We start from the raw sequence: 23,885 nt of genomic DNA on the forward strand, positions 1-23,885 counted from the left end.
AAAACAAGGAACCGCAGGATCCATCTCATTTACACTTCCTTAATACTGACTTAGGCCCTGGCAGAGGCTGCCCGGGGAGGTGGTGGAGTCTCCATCCCTGGAGGAATTTAAGATGTGTGGATGAGATGCTCAGGGATGTGGTTTAGTAGTGGACAGGTACACTTGGACTCAATGATCTCAAAGGTCATTTCCAACCAAACAATTCTATGATTCTATGACTTGGAGAGCTGCTGAAAAGCACACATCCAACACAGACTTGCTGCCTAAGATACACGTTATTATTCAAGCACGTAATGTGTCAACTGCATTAATCTGAGAGAATGACGATCTTTTCACATGGTGCGACTGAAGCAACTGATGCCCCAAAGCTTTTTCCACCTGCTGCCTGGCAGAACACAGGTCACTTAAGGCCCATGAAAGTAAAAAGTGGGAAAAAAAAGGCAAAAAAGGAAAAGAAAAAACAAAGGAGTACGTTGGCATATGGAAAATCCACGTGAAACGTGTATAAGGCATTGCAAATGTTCTTCTTTCAGAGTACTCAAATGGGATGGCAGTTATAAATTAAAATCATTTTTTCCAGTTCATGAGTAAATTTAGACCTCTTACCCTTAAAAAGTTAAAATTTTGTGAGCAGCAAATAACTGAGCATCCACACTCAGCTTGCAATGGCTGGAATTGCGGCTCACACCCACATTTCCCTACTGGCAACACAAGTTGGCCTGAGTACCTATCGCTGGGGCCTGAGCAGCAAATATTACAGACCGAAATAAGGGAGTGGGAGCCTCATGAAGCCAAAAGAAAACAATCACAGGCAGCATTCCAACCCCAGAAAGCCCTAAGGGAATTTTTCTTTATGGAATACATTGTTTTTATTGCTAAACTGCACAAATGACCACAGTAGAACTATAAACCCGGGGGAAACCCAGCGTGCTCACCTCTTGCACAAACGAAACAAAAGCCTACATTTACAGCGGATGAGGAGTGATTCCTTTTGGAATGGTTACTACAGATGAGAATGTGGGATGACAGAAACAAGCTTCCTGCAGCAATGCAGCCGTCTCCTGAGTGGTAGGCGATGGGACATCTGAAACACCTCACCATGCGACCTGGGCAACACAAATGCAGAAAAACGCGCCCTCAGTCAGGATACAGCAGAGGACACCAATCACAGTAATTATTCCAGTCAGAGAACTGGATTTAAGAGAGACATTTACATCTTTAATAAAGAAAGTTTCACAAAAGTTAACACTCAACTTTCACTTTAAAACGGCAAAGAAAAAGCTCATGGGTTTAATCTTCCTGTTTTGTTTAAGTATTTTGGTTAATTTCTACATGATTCTTTTCTTCATGACAAGTATATTTACTCTAAAGGCCTCTGCAAAGGTTCTCTTAAACCCATTCCTTGGCCTTGCCCTACCAACCCCTGGCTCCAATTAAACCCAGCAACACCAGATGATTTTGGTGTTGTGGATCCAGGCAGGGTCTCAGGCTGCTTCACACCCAGACAGATATTAGTTAATGACCTCGGTAATGAGGAAATCCTCGTTCTTTGCTGCACACTGCATCACAGAGGGCAGAGTTACACAGATTGTTATTGTTATGATGCATTTGAGTTCCCTCTCGCTGCCCGCACCTCGCTCCGCTCTCACCTTTGCTTGCTTTATGAATGTCCTTATCCATGGAGCAGGCAGTGCAGCAGTGCTGAGGGCAGCGAAACCCTCGCGACTCGAACAGGGCGGTGGCAAACTTGCGAACACAGGCCTCGTGATAAAATTTACCACACGTGCTGACAGAGCAGCGCTTCACGTCTTTGCCAGGAAGTTTGCATGAAAAGCACGTATGTTCCCCTTGAAAAAGAAGGAATAAGGAAGCCCAGCTGTAAGGGCCAAGCCTTTGAGGCACAGATGTTAAAAACATTCTGAAGCCAACAGTTACACTGGTTTGAGCGGCAGAGGCTTCATCCCTTCAGACAGAGAAGCTAGTTACTATAACCCACAGCAACTACAAAATTGCTACTGACGGAAGAGTCCCAGTTCATTACTTTTCACCAGGTGCTTCACAGAATCATGCAATGGTTTGGGTTGGAAGGGACCTCAAAGCCCATCCAGTTCCACCCTTCTCCCAGAGGCAGGGACACCTCCCATGGGATCAGGGGCTCCAAGCCCCATCCAACCTGGCCTGGAACCCCTCCAGGGATGGGGCAGCCACCACTGCTCTGGACAACCTGGGCCAGGGCCTCCCCACCCTCACAAGAAAACATTTCTTCCTAAGATCTCATCTCTTAGCTGAAAACGAAGAGCTTTCAGCTGAAAACTGTTCCCCTTGTCCTATCCCTGCACTCTCTGATAAAGAGCCCTCCCCACTTCTTAAGTGGCAAATGAGAATCTGGCCTCAGAGCTTAAAAAAAGTGACAGAATAACCCAAACACACTCCCCAAACCTGGGAACTCACCATCTCCATTTGTTCTGACTGCAATACGGTTTCTCAAAGTCAGGAATCCCTCCCTGTTTTCCAGACTCACCATTTTTACATTCGGTGCAGATGAACTTCTCCTCGGGCATCAGTTTCAGACCCAGACACTCCATGTGAAAGACGCTGCAGCACTCGCCCTCGCAGGACACCAGGGTCTCGCCGGAGCTCTCGCAGATCTTAAACAGACAGAGAGCCGGTCAGAGAACAATGGGCACCCAACACGCATGAATGCAGGAGTTAACAACAAACAGAAACTGGCTGGAGTCTCTTCAGAGTCAGGATAAGGCCTAGATCCCACAGCAGGCCTGGCAAGTCTCTGGGCTGGAGACAATCCCAGCAGTTCTGCACCCCGTTCTCACAACAGCACGAGCCAGGACAGAGACAAGAGAGGAACTACAGCACTCATCCAAATTTTTCATTCTTTCACACACCTGAAGAGCGAGAGCAACTTGTTCCCTCCCTAGGAAAAGATTTCAGGATTTTCTCTCCAAAACACTGGAAAATTCTCACTCTGTCCTATCCAAAATCATCAAATGGATTTCACTCTACTCTTTCTACTTATGCTAGCAAGTATGCTAGCACTATGTGCTAGCTTTCAAGCTTTCTATCACACAGTAGCAGTCATGAATCATTTCCAGAGCATAAAAAGTCCCCAAAGCCTTGATATTTTATCCAAGATGTTGAATTACGAGAGATAGTTAACACCAAATAGTGTCATCTGTGGTCTGCCATCTCACACTAATGGAAATGGGTGACATCTCTAGCGTTCATTCCTTTACAGCACCACTATTTACCTGACAAACAGTGTCTTTTTTATTCGTCCCTGTTCCTCTCCTGGACAAGCTGGAGTCCACCGACTGCACATCTGAAGCATCAGCATCAGCAGTTGCAGACGGGCTGTCTGAACGCTTTCCAAAACTGCCCTACAAAGAGGAAAACACCAGGCACTCAAAACAAGGCCCTTGCGAAGGACAACCACATTCTGAAAGAGTTAAGTCGTCACTGATGAGAGGATCTCTCAATATGTCAAGAGACACCAAGGCCCCTGAAAGCTGAACTTCCTCTCAAAAATGAAAGTGCTGCCTTGACATCTCTTACCTGTAAAAGCCAAAACTCATAGCTATTTCATTTTTTCAAGATGTGTCTCTAATTTACACCAACACGTCAGCATTCCCCAGTTCCAAAGAATCCAACCACCTCCCACAGAGCAAACCAAGCCAGTGATCTAAACCATTGTTTTGCCAAAGTAGTAGGAAAACAAGATTGTGTCTTTTTTATATCAAAGCAATGGAGGGGGTGAGGAAGAAAAAGACTGGGGTTATTTCCCAGTCAATAAAAGGCATGAAATTTGTAGATAAGTGTTCAAGTACTTCATGATCTGCAGTGAAAAGGCTATTCTACTGAGTAAAGGAATGAGTTCCTGTGAGAAACAACACGCCGTTACCTGCAGGTCATTGAGTCCTCTCGAGTCCGAGTCGGACGTGTCCCTGTAGGCCGAGCTTGCCAGCTCCACGTCGGTCGAGGCACGGCTCCTTTTCTTTAAAGGCTTACAAGAATCTGAAATCTCGCTGGCACCTTAACACAACACACTGCAATTAGTTTTAATAGAGCTTCTGGACTCTTTGCTTATAATAAAGGAAAAAGAAAGATGAGAGACAGCCTGAAATTCTACTTTATTCGCAAGCCCCAATTTTCAGTAAATCTCCTGAAAAGCTAATGAACCAAAACCTGCCTTGGGAAAACCTTTTGACACACTGTGAACGTGGTGACATAGCGGAAGGGAAGCTACTAAACAACTATGCCAGAGGATAAACCCTTAGGAGAAGACTTCTTCATTGTTCATCGTTAAGATACGGCTAAGCAAATACTCTTTTTCTCACATTAGGAAATGTCCAGGACTGACCTCAGGTGCTTACAGTAGAGTAACAAAGCCCATCTTTCCAACTAGTGACACACAAACAAATGAACAACAAAAAATCCAGCCCAGCATCGATCCTGTTCATCACCAGCAAGCGTTGGGCTCTGTGTTTACACAGAACAAAACCAGTGCCACAGCATGATGAGCCAGGAACTTTTAGCATGGTTGGTTTCCTCTGTAACTCACCTTTCTGCAGTCCTGTCTTCACCGCTGCCAGCGGAACCATCTCAACCTGTTTGAATAGGAAAACCCACAGTTAAAACCAGAGGAACTTTTCTCCCTAGTATTAAAAAAAGAAAACATTTCAGGTTAAGTGTTAGCATTTCTGAGCCCCAATGGGGGCTGCCATCCCCTCCTCAGCGCGAGTCTGCGTGTCCCGCTGGGTTAATCCTAGCTGCCTATGCTGAGCACAAGGACAGAAGGCAGCCATGTGCTCTCTAGCAAGGGTCCTTCCAATCACTCTTTGGGCATGAAGATGTCAGGAAAGCTTTATCCATGTCCAGCAGGCAGAAGCGGGGTTCGGTTGGCAGCCAGCCCTGATGCCTCTGAACAACCCCATGCCAGTGTCAGCATGAGCTCCCCTTGGTAGGCTCGACACTCGGGTTCGGGACTCGGAATGCACCACCAGCCAAGGCGCTTCTACCCCATGGGCACTCCGGCTCCCGGGACCAGGCTTTCTCCCTGTATAGAGTGCTGCAAGGCGACGGTGACGGGCTTTGTGCACGGCCTTGCAGCGCTCTATACAGCTGGAAACTCAACGGTGGCAGGCACCAAGCAGGCAAGGTCGCAACCATGCGAGCACGGTGCCGGTCTCGGTCCTGCGGCAGGAGGACACATCCAGAGACCACCTTGCCCACGCACAGGGAACATTTAGGAGTCTGGCAGCTGCAGCACAATGCTAGAAGAAAGCAGATGCCTAGAGCCTGTTTTGTGGTTAAGAATTACAAGTTCTCCTTACAGGGTGCTTACGTGGCCAGGTACAAACACGTTCCATAAATATGTAAGGATTATTCTATAATTTTTTTAAAAAATATTTTATTTGGTTGTACAATAGGTAAAAACATACAACAAAGGATTCGTGTAGGATACAATTTGTAATACAAATATAGAATCTAAACAATCACTTTTATTTCTCCACTCGTCACTGTAACAGTAGCATTAACAGTTTGTCCCATTAATTGTACTCGTTCCAGTTATAATTTCATACCAAGCTGTTGCAGACTAATTTGGGAATCAGTTGCAAGAAAACTTCTGGGTAACAAATATTGTTGCATATCGGTAAGAAGTTAGTAAGTTTTTTTTCTCTTTAGCTATAACTTAATACATTCAGGATTAAGCGCATTACAGCGCACCTGGGCGTAAGTTTTAGTCATATACTTTTCCTGAGAAAAGCACTTTCACATTCATAGTCGCCGTTAGCTGGGGAGTATCAGCAAGCAAAGCTAACGGGGATCCATGAAGTTCGCATTGTTGGTTCTTCTACCTTTGTTAAATCAAGAAACATTTACAAACACAAAATATCTCCTTTGGAAACAGAGGCTGCAATGCCCCGTGCCGAGAGGCCGAAGGGACCGTGCCAGGTTCTCACACCCAGCTTTAAAATCGCTTTAAAGTTTCAGCAAGAAACTTCCCAGAGTTGGAGCGTTCTGCTGCTGCAGACGGATGCGAGCGCTACAGCACCCAGAAGAAAAACAAAGCAACTGGGTCCACTTTCCATCTCGGAAATGAATGAAGTGCAAAACAAAGCGCAAAGGGCAAAGAATAAATTAAAATAAAGACGATAAACCCCATTTTCCCCCTTCCCATATAAATCTTTAGCCTGACTGTCCCTTTTAAAAAGCTCTCACTGGTAAATCTACGCTATCAAATATTGATATAAAACTCTCAGGTTCCAAGCGGAGAGGCCCTTGCAGAGGAAAATTGACCGTGTAAGGAAAAGAACCAACAACTTTGACCAGCTTGTTAAAAAGCGCATTCATTTTTTGACATTCATGTCCGTCTCCTGAACTCCTCTACTTGTTTCCACGCAGAATAGTTTGTAATTTTTTTGTAAAGCAACAACATTTGTGTCTGACATCCGAACTGAGGGAATGCCCTGTACAGGTGAGATCTACTGAAGGAACAACAGCACAGCCCAGAGGGTCTGTTTGGCTGATAAGAGCCTGACTACTCATCGTGAGGTGAAATCATCCAGAGTCCATTTTCAGAAGCGCTCAGATTAACCAGTCTAAAAACAACACCTCAGTACAAACCAGCAGCTGAATCAAGAGCAAAGGAAGGAGCCTTAGTGGCAATTCAATCAAAGAGAAATTACTGAAACAGGATCAGTTTGCTCATAACAGAAATCTCAAGGTAAACGCGGCAGGTTCGTTAGGAGTCTTGCATCACTGCGTTCCCATTTTCCATCGCCTGACTGATACTGTGCGGACGCCAGTAGCAGAGTGACAGCAATGGCATTGACAGGGGGATCATGGAGGATAGTCCGAAACGGAACCCGGTGGGGAAAATGGAGACAAATAAAAAAGGCACCAAGATAAGCCACAACATTTATGAATACGATATATTTTAACTCTCTACATGGAGGAAGCCAACCTGCTCCTTTTTGATCTTCTTCTTTGGCACAGCTTCAGTGGATTTCTCAGACTCTGAGCGCGTTCGAATCGATCTTCGCTGTTGCTTCTTTTCTACAGAACCTGGAGAAGGAAAAAGGTTTCCGTTACATGATTTCCTGATGGTGCTCAGCACCCAATCAACAGATAAAGTAACGAAAACAAGACTCTCTCCTCTTTCGAATGTTTTATTTTTCATTCCAGTTCCAAGCTCTCTGCCACCCAGCCAGTGCCAGGGTGCAGACAGCACGGTCCGATTCTATAGGGATCAGCTTTGGAAAGGGTACAGCGGTAACAAAGCGAGACATAGAGCTGGGATCCAGATTAGGGTACGTATTTTCACAACACTCCTCTCAAGCACACTCTCCACCTTGGGTAGTGTTTAACCAAACAGCCCATCTTTGGTGTCTATGGGGAGGCACATCCCACTGTGAGAGAAAACCAACGGTTTCTGCTGCAACTCGAAACTGATTTTTACACACTCAATGTAAAACTGAGTCTGCCTCAATCTGCTAAGGAGATGGGTACAAGCACAGAAACAAACCTGCAAAAGTTAATGGATTTTACATCAAACCAGAAGTCACTGCAGAGGCTGAAGGAACTTGAAAAGCTTTTGGTTTAGGATGACTCAAAGCTGTCTCTTTTCAGGAACCTCTGTCCTTTCCCCAAATGGCGTTTCCTCCTCTTGAGGATGAGGAGAGGACAAACTGCAGGCAACCTTATGCTGCTGGGTCAAAGCTCAGTCCCTTGGGAAGGGCTCCCATCGGCTATTTCTCAGAAATCAGAACAGGAAAACACCGCTGTTTTCTGTTCCAAGCCTAGAAAGCCCTCATCCTGTTTATCTTTCTCATTCTTCTCTACTACTGTACTACAAATTAAACATCAAACAGCTTGTTCCAGGCTTCCCCTCTGCAGGCTCAAGCTCCATTATTTGCTTCAGTGGTTCTTCTCCCTCCAACAGAACACTCCAAACCGTACTGCTTTGTGGTGGGGCCCCTGAAACACCTTCGGGAGGCAAGGATTGTCTCACTTTGCTGGTGGAGTAAGCTGAAGCAGTTTAAAGAAATCACTGTCCTTTACAAAGGCCATGCAGGAACTCAACACCAAAGTCCAGGACAGCACCCATCTTGATTCAGGGCCATTCCGTGCTGAACTATGCCCTTCCAGACTTTCCTCCTCTGACCCCATTTGGTCTGCTCTACATTTGGTTCCTAAAGCCATTACAATGCTCTGCTAACACACACCCATAATGCCGTTTTCTAAACCAACCTCCCATCTGCTGTCAACAAGGCACCACCCTGCTGATGTGCTAACTCTGAGACTGTGAGGTGCAGACACTACAAGTTCTGAAGCCAAACCAGCTCACCCCAAAACAAAGACCTCCCATTCCTCAAGCCCCTGGGCTCACCAGGTGTGATATCAGCCATGCTTGTTACAGCTGTTATGCAAACGAAAAGATGTTAATGATCATTTTTAACTAATGAAGACGCCAGGTTTGATGTTTCAGTTTCAGTGCTACAGTTCAGAGCAGGACTCTGCAATTTTTCCTACCTGCTGACCCAGGAGTCGTTTCAGGAGAGGACGCATTTTGCACCACTGCTTTCTCATTCCTCTGATTTGACGAAGAATTGAGTTTCTCTTGCCCCTTGGCATTTATTTCTGGTTTGTTACATACTCCCTTGAAAAGAAAAAAAAGGAAAAGATTGTCTTAACCTATTTACACACACATTGCTGCTAACAGGCATTATTATCTACCCCTAAATCTCAGAACAGAAACACTCAGCGCTCTTCAATGCGACACACACTGCTGAGCTGCTTCCCTGCAAAACTTCCCATCCCTCACTCTCCCCTTACACACAAGTTAAAAACAAGTATTCCAACGACTTTTCTAAACATTACCTTCTCTATAACGCTTAGGATGCAATAAACGCCCTCTGGGGAGAGGCAGGAGAAGGAGGCAGAGAAATAGTCCTAAACCTTTTCCTGACACTGACTGTGAGAAGCTGCACCTGAGGGAAGCTGGGAGGCAGAACTCATTGTGAATGGCTGTCACACAAAAAGGAGGTATCACTTTTTAGTACACTGTTAACAGTTTCATCATCTCATCTGTTCCCCACAATTTCACTGGTATTAAGATTTACAGACATTATTTCAACACAGAAGCTGGAACTCAACAGCTTTAACAGTTTGAGTGTGTTATGAGCTAAAACGTGACTGTCTACAGGGAGCTGCTCCCCTCAGAACAGTTACTGCCAGACTCTGGGACGCACTGAAATCAGGAGCTCAGTGCACGAAAGGATTCTGCTGTCACGTCTGTCCTGCATTCAATTTAATCTCACCAATGAAAGGAACACGGATAACGAATGCCTGGTGGGCACAAGTTTAAGCTCTGTAGTGAGACAGACAGGGATAATTCATGGACAAGAGGGGTCACTACACAAAGTACGCACCTTAGTGGAATAAACAAACTGATCGATGAGCTTTCCATCCCCAGCGGCATTCTGCAGGGCAAAAACCTGTTCAATTTTAACCACTGGAGACATATTACATTTCTGGAGATCCAAGTTGTGCATGGTTATGGACGCTGGTAGGGATTTCCGAGCTGCAGCTGTTTTCCAGGCAATTTTCACGGGAGGCGGCTCCTCCTCATCCACACTTGATTGCCTCCGCTGGCTCTGTCTTCGCACCTCAGCACTTGAAGGAGATGCTGTAACGTTGGCGTGTTCCGGCTGGGCGTTCAGCGCTGGCTTCGGCCGCCGGTTCTTCTTGGTCTCCGATTTGGATGCAGCAGTCTTTTTGGCTTTTGACAAAGCCTCCTCTGGCTCTTGGTCTATGTAAATGAAGGTGTACTGCTCTATCCTCTCTTCCCGGGTCATTTTCAATGCTTTCTCAGCATGAGCAATACCAATATCCCACTGAGCACGCTCTCTTTGCGGCCTTGGTTTGCGAATCTTAAGGAACAAAGAGAGGCAGCTCATTACATTGAACATTTTGCCATGTATAGTACATAAACGCAATCCTGAGGGCCTTGCAGTCTCTGAGGCAGCAGATCTAAGTTTGCGCTCCATCTATGGCAAAGGCAGGCAGAGTCCCCTGCTTAGAGCACAGGCAGACACTCAAGCTGGATCATAGAAGCATCTGCCCTGAGCCACAACTTCACTAAATGCAGGAACAGGCAGGAGTCAAGCCCGTAAGTGTGACGAGATGCAGAATTATTCCTAATTTAGCTACCTGTTGAATTCTCCTTATTGTTCTATAAACACTCCTTTCCTTCCACACCAATATTTTGAAGAGCACAACTACTGACTGAATAAGTCCATCTACACAGTAAGCAATTCCTGTTGCTAATGCTTCCTTTCCAATAAAACAATGGAAAAGAACATATCCTCTATTATCAGGGGCTGGAAGCGTCCTTTAACTGCGTCCTCCACAGAACAGGTTACTGGGGAACACACAGGCACTGCTGGTATTCAAAGTTCTAATGCATATGTGAAATTATCTCCCCTGCCCAGGGTGACGGGCACCACATGGAGCTGATAACACAGGCCTGGCTATCACCCTGCCCATATGAAATTACAGAAACATTGGCGTTATCTTTGTGAAAAACACTCCTGCCAGCGAAAAGCAGCCAGTCCTAAACACGGTACTGTCCTGCCGTGCTTCAGAACCGCCCTGCCAGAGTTTCACTTGCACAGGCTCTGCAGAGAAGTCTCGGCATGATCATGGTTCACCGTACCTTCTGTTTCTCAGAGTGGTTGCTGGCTTGCTTGGCAGCCTCAGCCAGTAACTGCTCGTACTGCTCGTGTCCTTTGTACTCCCGAACCCGCTTCTCGTGCACCCACGCCCTCTCTGGCTGGTTGCTAAAAAATTGAACATGGTATTCGCGGGCACCTGAAAGGGAAACATTCTAGTCAGCAGCTTCACCAACAGCGCTTTGCTGGTCTAGCTTAAGCTTTCCTCCTCCACGTTGCTCAGATCCTGCAGGTGGAAGCACGCAGCCGAAGTTTAGAAGGAAGACAGGTCCAGGTTTAGCACTGTTTGAGATGGGAAAGTAAGTGTGCCTCACCCACATTGAGCGCTCTCACACTGATCAGTGTCTTCTCATTAATACATTGTCCTGAGAAAAGCAGGCACTGTGATGCACAGCCTGGCTTGTGCAGGCTCATCCGCAGAGGTAATTTCATTAGTACTGGTTTTATACACTTCAGAATATCCCATTCAGCACGCGCACAAGCAGAATTCATCCCGCAAAGGGAGTTCAAAGATAATATATCTTCAATAAAGGAGGGACCACAGACACCCAATGCGTTCTGGCAAAGCTCTCCCTCCCTTACCTCTTGTATTGATTTTGGTATGAACATCAAGCTGTGGGTCACACGAAACCATGCACGGCCACCACGGGTATGTTCCCACCTTGGACCAAACCAGATCGCCAACCTGAAACTTGACGTCGTGGCTGACTTGTGTGGGAAGAGATGACAAGAGCTGCTGGACCTGCAAAGAAAACGCAAACTTAAAGCCAAAGGAGAAAACTCAGCGCTCTGAGAGATGCGCACGCTGCTCATAGGGACTCGTTTTCCTCTCAGGTATCCCCAGCGTTTAATAACCGAACACAAGTTAAACGTTCCTTAGACACAAGAGAAAGGAGTAGGATTTACACAAGAGAGTCACCGACATACCAAGACGCAACAGTAACCACCACCACCTCAAAAACATTTCCGCTGCTTCATCAACTTCAGAATGTTGATTTGGGGATGCAATAAAGCAATAAAAAATAAGATGTTTTGATGCAGCAATGACTAACAAGACTTTCAAAGAAACGGCAACTGATCTATCTGACAAATTAAAGAATCTGTGTGATAATCAGTCCACAAATAATAACAGGCATGAAGTTCAAAGGTGTTAATTAGCATGTATACTAACCGGCGTGTCCTCCAGTGCTGCATCCTCTCTGGGCCTCTCGGACAGCGAGCCAAGCCTCTCGTTTGGTCTCTAGGAAATGGGTAACAATGGAGAGAGAAAAGGAAAACAAATACACACAAGGTAAGGGGAGAGTAAACCAAAACCAAGCACAGGAACGAAACCAGGCTGAAAAAATAATTCACAGAGAGAAAGCAACCATGAACCCCAAAAATATGAATACGATGCCTCTTTATGGCCAAATCAAAACACAGCAGCACAATCAAACCCCACCTTCCCCCCTGTGCTATTACATCACCCTCATCCCTATGCTGTTCTCCTGTACAGGTGACAGGAGGACACACAGCTTCAAGGAGACACAGAAGAACGCATGAAGGATACCCGAAGGATCGGGATGAGTCTCCCTGCAGAGCAGGTATTTGCAAAGATACCAAGATACATTACCAAAATCACATTAAATAAACAACGTGAAACCTGTAAAACAGATGCTAAACTGCACATGGTTGACAGACAAGAGTTGGAGGATCAAAACCAGCAACTAGAGCCCACGGTGCACTGAGGCACATGTGCAGTCTGTTCTGGCAGAGCACGACAGGAACGGGTTGGAGGGCCAGGATGGGGACAGTGATGACACAGCTGGTGAGAAGAGCTGGGCCCAGAGCTGTCAATCGAGACAGAGACCGGGCATTCGCTTTTGCTGTGGCAGAGAAGTCACTGAGCAAAGGACTCAGGATGGCAAAGAGAGGAGTGAGACACACACAGTGAGAAACTAACAATGCTGTTAGTCGAAATTGTACCTAATCCCTTCAAACCAAAGGCCCCATGTGAGTCAATAACGCACACTTTGGTGCTGAGACTCAGAACACAGACATGAACCTCACCCAGAACACCTGGGGTCTGCTCTGGCACCGGCTGCTACCTCAGCTAGAGCTGAGCCATCATCTACCACTGACCACATTAACGTTTGCTGGGCAGGAGTCATCCCTCCCTGGCACAGACAGCAGAGAGGCACAGACAGCAGAGAGGCACAGCGACGACTCCGGTCTTTCTCTTCCTACAGTGAGTGGAGCCTCACCTCTGCTGGCAGAGCTGAACCGGTCACAGACTGCAAGGGTCCGGCTCCTGGCAGAACACAACTAAGGAGTAGCGTAACTTATCCTTCAAAGAAGCATTCTGAGACTAAAGCTCAGCTTGGGTGATGGAACAGAGCAGCTTAAAATCCTGATTTTCACCACTATGAGCTCTGAGAAAACTCATGCATCAGAGGCAGGAGAACAGTCCTAAAATCTGTAAACATTCCTGGGGGGTGAAACCAATGTGTCTACAAATCACCATAATCCATCAACCTGCTACATCAGACCAGAGTCCTGCTCCTGACAGGACAGCATCTTCTTCCAAACCTTCAAAAGCAGCAAGGAACAAGGGGTTTCACCGAGCTTACAGGAAACCTCACTCTGTGTTGTAACCGCCCAGCCCAGCCCCACTGGGCTGTTTCTGTCCCGGCCCAAGCCAGCCACTTCCCCATTCCCGACATTTGCACCGCTCCCCACCACCCAAACCCCCAGCTGGGAAATTCAGAACCCAGTGACACAGAGACGGCAAGGGATAGCGAGAGAAAATGAAATGTAGGTATAAAAATGGCTTACCAAAGTGAGGAAAGGACAGTGGAGAGTATCAAAACCCAGCAATTTGTGTATCAGAAATTTAACCTAAACCAGCACATACAGATATACTATGTACACCCCCCCGCATAAGCATACAATCGTGTTACAGAACAGTAACAGACATCAATACTGAACTTTCCCAAAGGTGCCCCAGCCACCAGTATTTCCAATTCACTGGCTGGTTTAGAACACTGATTTCTACCGGCCTCTCCACACACCGCGTAGCTCCAGGGTTCTGCGCATCCTCAGGGTATTCAGAGTATCCTTCAAAAATTAACTAACAGCTGCAGTGAATACCCCATGTCACCTGACTTTCCACCAAATGACTCGGTGTTACTCTGAGAGGCAGTTTTGGAAACACATACACTTGTCTACTTTTGCCCTAAAGCTCCATCCCAACACCATCCAAAGCACAGCAAACCCCACACATGCTAAAACAATAAATAGATTCATAGAATGCATTGGGTTGGAAGGGACCTCAAAGCCCATCCAGATCAAAAGCCCCTGCCATGGGCAGGGACACCTCCCACTGGATCAGGGGCTCCAAGCCCCATCCAATCTGGCCTTGAACACCTTCAGGGATGGAGCAGCCACTGCTGCTCTGGGCAACCTCGGCCAGGGCCTCCCCACCCTCAGCATGAAGGATTTCTTCTTAACATCTAACCTAAATCTTCCCCCTTCCAATTCAAAGACATCCCCTCTCATGCCAGCACTACAAACCCTTGTAAAAAGCCCCTCCCCAGCTTTCCTGGAGCCCTTTTCAGCACTGGAAGCTGCTCTAAGGTCTCCCCAGAGCCTTCTCTTCTCCAGGCTGAACAACTCCATCTCTGTTTTAAGTAACATTTAAAAACACTATAGCACCTGTTCTAACCTTTATTTTCCACATGCAGTCATTCACCCAGCACTGCGCTGTCCCACCAATGCAGTTCCCAGCAAGCCAACACGGAGCACCTGAGCAGCAAATCAAACCTCGCGGCTTTAGGCAGGCACACAGCAAAAAGGAAAGAAATTCCCCACTGGAGATGCACTTTGCACAACAATACCAGTACTAAGATGGCTGAAGCCATGATTCCACTTACATTTTGTTCCTCTGGTTCTAATTTTGGAATTTTGTGCGACTTGCGCTCTTCCGACCGGGAAGAGTCATGCTTGCTACTCTTTTTCCTTTTCTCCTTTCTCCCTTCATGTTTCGCCTTAGTGTACTCACTCGCTTGGACTTCATTTAACAGGTCCCCACACAGCGAGGACTCAAACAATTCCCTGCCGTTCTGGATAGTTTTGGTTATTTTCAGTTTGATCTCTGGTGAGCCAGTCTTCTTTGGAATCACCGTCTGTGACGCTGAGGGGGGCGGTGGAGGCGGCGGCTGCGGAGGGGAAGGCTTTTCCAGGACTTCGTGCGGCCTTGTGTTGTAGTTTTCCATTTGGTAATACTCAGAGGGACTAAAGTTCCTGCCTGTCCCAAAGCCGTTGGCCGAGCCGTTGGGGTACTGAGTGTAGGCCTGGTACTTGGCTTGCGGCTCGTACACATTGATGGCCGGCGGGTAGCCATTGGCGATGGGCGGGAGCTCCTCTGGCGTGGGTGGGGGGTACTGGAAGCCTTGCTGCAGGGCGGCTTCGTATGGCGTCTGGCCACCACCTTCAGCGATGTCGCTGCCGGCATCGAAGGCATCCTCTTGGCGGATGTTGGCGGAGTCAATGAGTTGAGGTGGTTGCTGAATTGTGTTTCCCATGATCCCTTGCATGAAAGAGAAAGAGAAATCCATTGTTCTGCTCCAGCATCCTTAGCTTTCCCTTTTTCTCATAGGGCCTAGAGGTGGCGGAAGGAAACAAGAAGTCAGTGTGAATCAAAAGACAATAATTAAGCAAATTAAATTGCTGAGAAAAAGAGATCTGAAGAGCAAATCTTTAGAAAAGTGCTATTGACACAGATCTGCAGAGCAGCTTTTTACACCACCACTTGCTTCTTTTCCAAAATATTTAAAGAAACATTGTAAGCACCTTCAGGTGCTCAAAAACAATGAGCCCAAGTGTTAGAAAGGCAGAATTATGGTGCTAAAGCTTTAACCACTCCCTACAGTCCCCCCAGTCTGATGTCAGAAAGCATTATTGTAATGCAGAGCAGACTTTGATCCTCAAGCAAACAGAAGACACCAAGTTCTCTGGACACCACGGTTGCTGCAAACTGAACAAGCCAAGCACCCCCGCCCCGAAAGCCCGCTCAAATGAAAGAAACCTCTTCCTCCCCACCTCCTTCAAAATCCAGGTCAGATGGGCCCTTAGCCAAGAGGAGACCCAAGCCATGCGCTTTCTGAACTTGGCACAGCTAATGGGAATGGGCAATTCCATCTCAGCTGCTGGGAAACCCATACAGAGGCAGATGGCTTCAGATGGGGTTCCCCAACCTCTTCCCTCACCAGAACAGCAGAGCAGTTTGCACCCACTGGCTCTCAGCAGCCAAGTGAGAAGGGTCTTTCTCCTCACTCTCTGCCCTATTTTAATGTTAAACGCTTTGGGCTTAACCACCATGTGGTTCTGTTGAAGAAAAACAGCCTCGGCGTTAAAAGGTCTCCCAAACCTCTGGTCACTCACAGAACTCAATTACAGCCAAGAAAGCTGTCACACATGCTTTCAATTTTCCATTGCACACTAAAACATCAAAATTGGACTAAATCAGAGCGAGATCTCAACTAGCGGCTCAGAGAAGGCTTTCGCAGTTGCCTAAATAATCAAAATGTTTAATTAGAAAAATATCCAGTGACCTGAATGTCAGGTGAGAAACACAAGGTTGCTCCCAAGCGAGATCAGTTTGGCCCTTCCAAAGCAAACACGGCTCTGTGTTATTTATTCTGTCCCTGTAGGCACAAAGCAGGGTTACCGTGCCCTTTTGGTCAGGGTTTGAAGCACCACTAACACATCCCAGACATCTCTCTTAATGAGGGTCGACACAGAACCCTGCCCACATCCGACCCTTGTCCTCCCAGTGCAGCACATCCCAACAACTCACCGAATGGCTTCCAAACCACCGAGAGCCCTTCCCTCTGAGGCTGCCGAGACAAACAGACGTGATAACAGCAACAAGAACTCGACCAGGAGTCTGCTCTGTGCTGTGTGCTTTTCATACTCGGGCTGCATCCATGTTTGTGTTGATCTTCACTGCCCCGTGCAGTCAGCGAGGGGCACATTCGTCACCGTAATTAAGCGACTTAGGGAAACAGCCTAACAGCCAAGCACTCTGCAGTGGAATTCCCTGCTTGCGGTAACGGGTGAATCCCGTGGCTGCAGAGCCTCCCCTTCTCTCCAGCGGCCACAAACCAACATAAACAGCTTCTGCCAAGGGACGTCACGCTGGGCAGGCGGGGCCGAGGCCGGAACAACATCACCACCCCCATTCTAGGAAGGGGAAGTGGGACTGCTCGTACTGTGTACAAATTAACTGTTCAACACATCTGCCAAGTTGAAGAGCAAACAGCGTATCCCTCACGCTCAGAAATTGTGCCTTGGGCTGCTTTTATCTCTTACTAAAACCCAGGTTCATTCCTTTTTATTCCTTCTGAACACTTAAAACCCCCTTAACATGCAAAGCTGCACCAGTGCTTTGGTCACGTGTATTGCTGGAGGGACAGAGGCAAAGAAGAAACAGTTTAATTTTAGAACTACTCTCAACTTCCCAGTTTTTTATTGTTGCTGTTTTCTTTCAGTAGTAATTAAATCGCCTTCTCTCACCCAAAGTACAACCGCTCATCCGGTTCAGCAGCACCAAGCCCCAGAGCATTAAATAAGGGCTCTATTTAAGTCTATCACACCAGGACCTAAGCTTCGCTGGGGCGACATCAGTACTATAAAAAGCAAAACTCAACTTGCAGATAGTGAAACTCAATAAAACAACAAACTCCATGGCATTCTGTGCCTTGTTAAGAGCAGCTTTGCTAAGGTCACACGGCACCTCAATAACTGTCCTTTCTGTTTGCCTGCTTAGAAGTCTGACAAAGAGTGGCAACTCCAGAAGTTGTGGGTCCTGCTGGAGGATGCCAGTAGATGATGCGGTAAAATAATGTAATGCTTTCATTTCTCTCCTGACAGGGAAGAGAAAGGATAATTCCTTCAAAAGGCATTTTTGCCCAGGCGCAGGTTTTGGCCTTCCTTACAATGTGCAATGTCAAGGCAGACAACTCATCCCACTTGAAAGTCAGCTCCTTGAACGAGCAAGTAGCTCACCATGTACAAGGAAAACGCTCACTGTCACCACCCGAACAACTTATCCAGCCACTGCTGGATCCAGTTCCCAGAGGACTCAGACCCTCCAGGAACCTGTTTCCCAACCAGCAATGGACAGGCATATTCAGAAGGCTGCCCTGAAACGGTGCATCTGTGTAACCGCCTCCTGGTCACACAACTCAGCGACTGCAGACTGAGAAGCATGGATTCATTAACTCCAAAACACCCTCCTCACACTGGATTTAGGAGTTACAAGGAAACAGTTCTGATCATTTTTTGGGAGCAACTCCCTTTGGAGCTCACCTGTGTAGCCAGACCTGGCGCCAGCCTGTGCTCCGCAGGCGCGACAATCCCTACCCTGCCTCACCACCGCCCTGCCCAGCTGCAGCCACAAGGGTCAGCGCAACCGGATCACTGCTCTCAGCAGCCTTCAAACACAGGGAGTTGTTCTCCTCCCACAGAGCTGACATCATCCACAGCCTCTTCCTTCCAAGTCTCTCCCTGTCATCACCGTGAATACACCCAGATTCTCCCACCCTTCTTCCTGTTAACAAAACTCTGCATCAGTTTGTTCAGCTGCCACCCAGGGAAGTAGCATTGGGGCTGCATTATGGTGGAAGGGCACCCCTGGATCTGCTGCGACAACAGAACAAAGAATCCTGGACCTACAGGAATCCCCGTGCTTAACCTGAAGTAAGGACTACTTCGTGAAAGCTGCTCCCAAGACCTAACGTAGAGAACACCCCACTGTGGCTGAAACATCAACAGCAGGCGCAGAAGTCACCCTTGCCCTTCCTCAGGCGAGGAACACTGCTTACACCTGCAGCAAGCAGGATTTTCAGTGATCAAGAGAAGTATTTGGGAATAAATTCTTCTCACTACAACAGTGTTTAATCTGTTTAATTACAGTATCAGCCTCCTGCAGCCAGTGGAATTTAGCTTCCAAATCTAACCCATAGCAGACACTGCGGTGACACACGGAAACTCAACCAACAGAAAATGAAACAATTTCTTTATCTCACTGCTTATGGAAATGGATACTGTAGAGCAGCTGGGAAACCACCTGAAATTGAGGTTTATTTCACAACTGCAATTATATTTTCTAATGAGGGAAAGGAGCCTGGTCTCCAAAACCAGGTAGCCAACATTCGGTACTCATCCCTTTCCATGGCTGCAGGACGTTCTGAGGGAGCAGGGAACAGGACTGTTTACAGACGCTGATTGAGCCAACTTTTTCATGTTGCCCATGGAGAGTCAGGACTCAAATTATCAAAGGAAAAAGTAAATGAAATAAAGAAGATAAGAGTGCAAGGCAGGCAGCTCAGCCTCGCAGAGCTACAGTGGCCTTCCCCGAGTTGACTCTGTGCTTGTTTCACTTCCCACTCCGAGGTTCTCAGCCTGACTGTGCAGAACTCGAAACACCCAGCCGCACCTTCAACAGCAAGCGCTCGGTTGTGAGAAAGTTTCAGAGAGATTGGGAATCCTCCAAGGCTCGCAGTTTTCACCAACCACGCTTATCTGCAGCCATTTTCAGTGTATTTTGCAGCTTCATTGGCAGAAAACAAGATATTTATGAAGTTCTCAAACATCGTTGTCTGGACTAAAAAAGAACCAACTTTTCAGACTGTCAGACCCCGCTGATCCCGTTTGTTACCTATGGAAGCTTTTCCTCCTCCCACAAGGGAGTTTTTCCCAGAACACAGCAACCGTGTCGGACTGGCCTAGCAAACAGACGGGTGTGCATCAATCTGACAAGTTATTGCTCAACCCGGAAGAGCTCAAAACAGCGACAAAATAGGGGAACTATGCAATTCACAAGAGAAACTTCCTAAAGGGTCAGGGGCACCCCAGCTCCTCACCAGCCCAAGGTAACAGTTTCCACCACGAGGGGGGTTTGGAGGACTGGCTCCAAAGCTTTTGGGACACAGAAGTGTGAGGAATTGCCCACACCCAGCCAGGCACCAGTGCAGAATGAGAGTGCTTGCCCTGAACAACTGCGATCTGCAGGCCTCTGTTCACCTCTGCCCACTGCTTCCAGCCAGGAGGGACACAGAGGCGAGGTGGCCTGCGGCTGGCTACTGCCACAGCGAGGAGCTGGCACAATACCCACTGATGCCGAGTGCAGCATGCACAGATTCGAAACCCAGTTCCCACAAAACCTTTTTTTGCATTAATTTTCCCCCTTTTCTGTTGACAAGCCCCATGTGGGTGGCCCTGCCTGAAGCAGCTGGGTTAGCGCTTTCATGGAAAAGGAAAGCATCTGAGCTGAGAACAGCAACTGTCCCACTGGCTCACTGACTGAGGTGAAAAGCAGCAGGTTGAGTCAGCCTTACGTGTTCAGCGCACAGTGTCACTGTCTCATCACTCAACGAGGTTCTAGGCCACCTTCACGCACAAACAGCCACCCAGCTCCTCTTCACACAGGCCTAACTTGGACGGATTCAAGGATCTGTTTGTGCCCTACTGCCCTTTCACCACTGCAGTCACCACGCACACGCTTACTGCCATGTTCTGCGCTGTTCCATTCTCATGTGTGCCCGTATCCAACCTGCGCCAGCCCCGGGTGTCTACGGCACCTGACCCACACAGCGACTGCTCTCAACAAACACTCCCTGTCGTACGTGCTTGCCAGGCTGCTGGAGCAGCCCACATTGGTCTGGACTTTTAAGTGATGCAATCGACTTTTGTCCTGTGTTTATTCCTCCCCTCAAAACAGTCACAACTGGGAACCATGGGAACCAGGCTGCAGCTCTCACTGCAGGGCAGCACAGGCGCCAGCCACCAAACTCCTTGCCAGAACTGAGCATGTTTGCATCCACAGCCAGGTCATGAATCACCTGGAGAGCCACCCTTATCAACTGCAGCATCCCGCCGCGCTCAGACTGATAAAAGAACTCTTCCTACTGATTCCTGCACACAGTATTTACCACCTGTTCCATCCTGTTTTGTTCTGGATGTTCCCAAAAAACCATGCGTGTAAAGTTTTAGCCACATACATTAAGACAACACCAAGTTTTTCTTAGCACGTAGATCCACCAGGAGAAAAGATGCAGCCCGTGGATCCCACCGCCTTCAGCTGGCCTGCGCAGCCTCTGCTGGCAGGCACTGCTGGTGAATCAGAGCCCTCTCAACAAACTTTAAAGCACGTGGTAAGGCTGACTACTGCCCCAGGTACCTTTTTGAAGGTGGTTTGGGGATTCTGAAATGCCAGAAGAAACAGTCATGTCTTTGACGCGACTTCGATAAGGCTGCTTTGAATGTTTCCCATGGTGATGTGGGAAGAAGCAGCTTGGACAAGGAAATGCTGGGCATTAAAAAAGAGGACAAAAAGAAAGAAAAAGAGGTTCGTCTTGAAGATGCGTGTAGAGTGCTCGTTTTAGAGCCCTGAGACTTAGATAGGGAATGTGGATGAATATCCACTGTTCTCCAGGGAGAGCCATGGATTGATACTAATACAAACCCAGAGGTCAGATCTTCGGCAACACCAAATGCTGCCGAGTCAGGACGTGCCCTCACAAAACCACCGCAATGGCCTCATGCATGTCCCTTCAAACTCAGCAAACTGAAAACCACAAAGCCCAGCTGCACTAAAACAAAACACACGGTCTCTGACCACTACCCTCTTTTCTTCATCCCTAACTTCACCAAGCACTTCTGCTCACTTTTTTGGAGCAAAGCCCTTCCAAGCAATTCATTTAAAAGTTATTTATTAAAACAATGGAACTGCAGACGCATTGTCTGTGCGCCTCTACAAGAAACCATTGGAATACCTGAACAGTCATGGAAACAGTTACAGTTTCTCCTTCAGCTATGACTCCAGGCTGTTTTACACGGATGTTTGGGGCAGTTGGTGTAAATACAATAATGCTATCAGTACAAAATTTTTTATAACAACAAAATGACAATCTTAAATCTGTGCTAGAATCGCTAAGCGTGCCAACAGTCAAAAACATGCAGTGAGACACTGAACAGAACCGAATTTGATAGCCCCTCAACCCAACCCACGGTGGAGCAGCTGGCTGACACGCAGCTCCCAGAGGCGCAGTCTGAGCACCTTTTCTACCCGAGCACCCGGCCAGGTCCCCGGGGAGTGCAATGTGGGCTCCGACCTCAGGCTCTCCCCACTCGCTGAGATCAGCCCCCCGGTGTCCAGGGAGAGAACCCAGCGATGGGGGCTCCCCGAGACGGGCACGAGGCGGGGGGAAACCCCGGTGGTAGGAGGCAACTGGGCGCTGAGGCCCGCCAAAACCAGTCTGCCCGGTGCTCACTGGGGGAAACTGGGAACTAGGGACCGCCGAGATCGGCTCCCCCGGTTAGCGGGAGGGGACACCCCAGTGCCCAGGAGGACAACAGGGCGCTGGGTCCGCCGAGACCGGCTCGCCCAGTTCCCGGGAAGGGACACCCCAGTGCCCAGGAGGGCAACAGGGCGCTGGGTCCGCCGAGACCGGCTTGCCCAGTTCCCGAGAGGGGACACCCCGGTGCCCAGGGAGGGAAAAGGGCGCTGGGAGCCGCCGAGACCGGCTCCCCCGATTCCCGGGGGAACACTTTGGTGCTCAGGAAGGGGAACCGGGCGCTGGGGCCGCTGCCTGCACGGAACCCCTCGTGGCGGCCGAGGCGAGCAGGTCCTCCGCGGGTCCCCCAGCCCTGCCGTGCGCGGGGTCCCATCCCGCCACCCCCCTCCGCCGCTGCCGCCGCCCCGGCCCCAAACATGGCGGCCGCGGCCCCTCTAAAGCCCGACGGCCCCTCACCTTCAGTCTGTTCCATTCTAACGGCCCCCGCCGCGTCCGCCCAGCCCAGCGCACACAAAGGCCGGCGGGGGCGGCGGGGCCTGCGCGGCGCCTCCTCCTCCTCGCGAGGCGCCACCAGGCCGCGACCGATACCCCGGCCTCGATCCGCGCCCCCCCCACCACCCCGCACCGCCGCCCGCTTCCCGGCCGGTGCGGCCGCGGGGAGGCGCTCGGCGGGGCGCGGGCGGGCGCTGGCGGCGGGGGAAGGCGGCGCTCCGTGCCGCTCGGCCCCGGCTCCCGGCCCCGCTCCGCCGCCGCCTCCGCCTCCGCCCCCCCCGCCGCCGCCGCCGCGGGGCACTGCGCATGCGCAGCCGCGCAAGACACGCCCGCCACAGTTTCCCATTGGTTATTGCAGAGAACGCATGCGCAGCCGTGCCAGACACGCCCCCAAGCCTGCGTCTCATTGGTCGCCCGCGCGGCGTCCGCCGCAAGGCACGATGGGAGCTGTAGTCCTCGCGCATGGCCCCGGGGGTTTGGCCTCGGGGATGGAGCGAGGAGGAAGGTGCCCTTATCCTCGCAGTTCCTGATGCTGCTTTGGCTGAAAAAACACGCACGGAGGTGTTTGCAATTAACTCCCCTCCTACACAACCCTCTGGTCTTTCTCTTTTGGGGGAAAACACAACTGATGTGCGCTCAGTAAATCTTCCCCACAGCAAAAGCATTAACTAAAATCATGGAATGGTTTGGGTTGGAAACTTGGACCTCAAAGCCTACCCAGTCCCTCCCCCTGCCACGGGCAGGGACACTTCCCACTGGATCAGAGGCTCCAAGCCCCATCCAGCCTGGCCTGGAACCCCTCCAGGGATGGGGCAGCCGCCACTGCTCTGGGCAACAGGGCCAGGGCCTCCTCACCCTCACAGCAAAACATTTCTTCCCAAGATCTCAGCTCAATCTCCCCTCTTCCAGCTTCAAACCATTCCCTGTCATCCTATCCTTGCCCTTCCTGATCAAGAGCCCCTCCCCAGCTTTCCTGTTGCCCCCTTCAATACCTGAAGGCTGCCCTAAAATCTCTCTGGAGCCTTCTCCTCTCCACGCTGAATACCAAGAAAAGCACAGGAAGATGGAAAGTAAACAAAGGAGAAGATACAATGACAGCTGTACCAGAAAAGAACAAGTCAGACAATAACCCAGGAAGGATTATGTAGAGAGAAGCATGACCCAACATGAAGGAAGAAGCCAGAGCCACGGACTTTGCTAGTTCCCGAGCAAAGATCGAGCCAGGACTCCCAGATCTTCAACGCTTCCCGCTGCCCAGAAAGCAGAGGCTCCACACCCACAGTGGGGGGGCATTTTCCATGTC

At 49.0% G+C, this 23,885-nt stretch overlaps 1 protein-coding gene across 4 annotated transcripts in view; it reads right to left on the reverse strand.

Annotated features, from left to right (window-relative positions):
• Window positions 1–22,718, reverse strand: part of NSD3 (nuclear receptor binding SET domain protein 3) — a 38,798-nt gene extending 16,080 nt beyond the window's left edge. The window contains exons 1-14 of one of the 4 annotated variants that reach the window (XR_008453611.1): window positions 22,547–22,715; window positions 14,663–15,390; window positions 11,923–11,991; window positions 11,334–11,493; window positions 10,736–10,890; window positions 9,450–9,950; window positions 8,551–8,677; window positions 6,983–7,083; window positions 4,577–4,622; window positions 3,917–4,047; window positions 3,267–3,395; window positions 2,522–2,648; window positions 1,650–1,847; window positions 936–1,106 (exon numbers count right to left, since the gene is read on the reverse strand). Coding sequence is in view for 3 of the 4 variants with exons in the window: in XM_054088817.1 (XP_053944792.1) it covers window positions 936–1,106; window positions 1,650–1,847; window positions 2,522–2,648; window positions 3,267–3,395; window positions 3,917–4,047; window positions 4,577–4,622; window positions 6,983–7,083; window positions 8,551–8,677; window positions 9,450–9,950; window positions 10,736–10,890; window positions 11,334–11,493; window positions 11,923–11,991; window positions 14,663–15,346 (2,599 nt within the window). In the remaining variant the exon portion in view is untranslated. Of the gene's footprint in view, window positions 1–935; window positions 1,107–1,649; window positions 1,848–2,521; window positions 2,649–3,266; window positions 3,396–3,916; window positions 4,048–4,576; window positions 4,623–6,982; window positions 7,084–8,550; window positions 8,678–9,449; window positions 9,951–10,735; window positions 10,891–11,333; window positions 11,494–11,922; window positions 11,992–14,662; window positions 15,391–16,587; window positions 16,928–22,546 lie in introns of those variants that run through there. The other 3 variants (XM_054088817.1, XM_054088815.1, XM_054088816.1) reach the window with 3 other exon arrangements.
• Window positions 22,719–23,885: the final 1,167 nt, after the last annotated feature.

Source organism: Cuculus canorus, chromosome 26, assembly GCF_017976375.1.
Source record: "Cuculus canorus isolate bCucCan1 chromosome 26, bCucCan1.pri, whole genome shotgun sequence".
Taxonomy (NCBI): domain Eukaryota; kingdom Metazoa; phylum Chordata; class Aves; order Cuculiformes; family Cuculidae; genus Cuculus; species Cuculus canorus.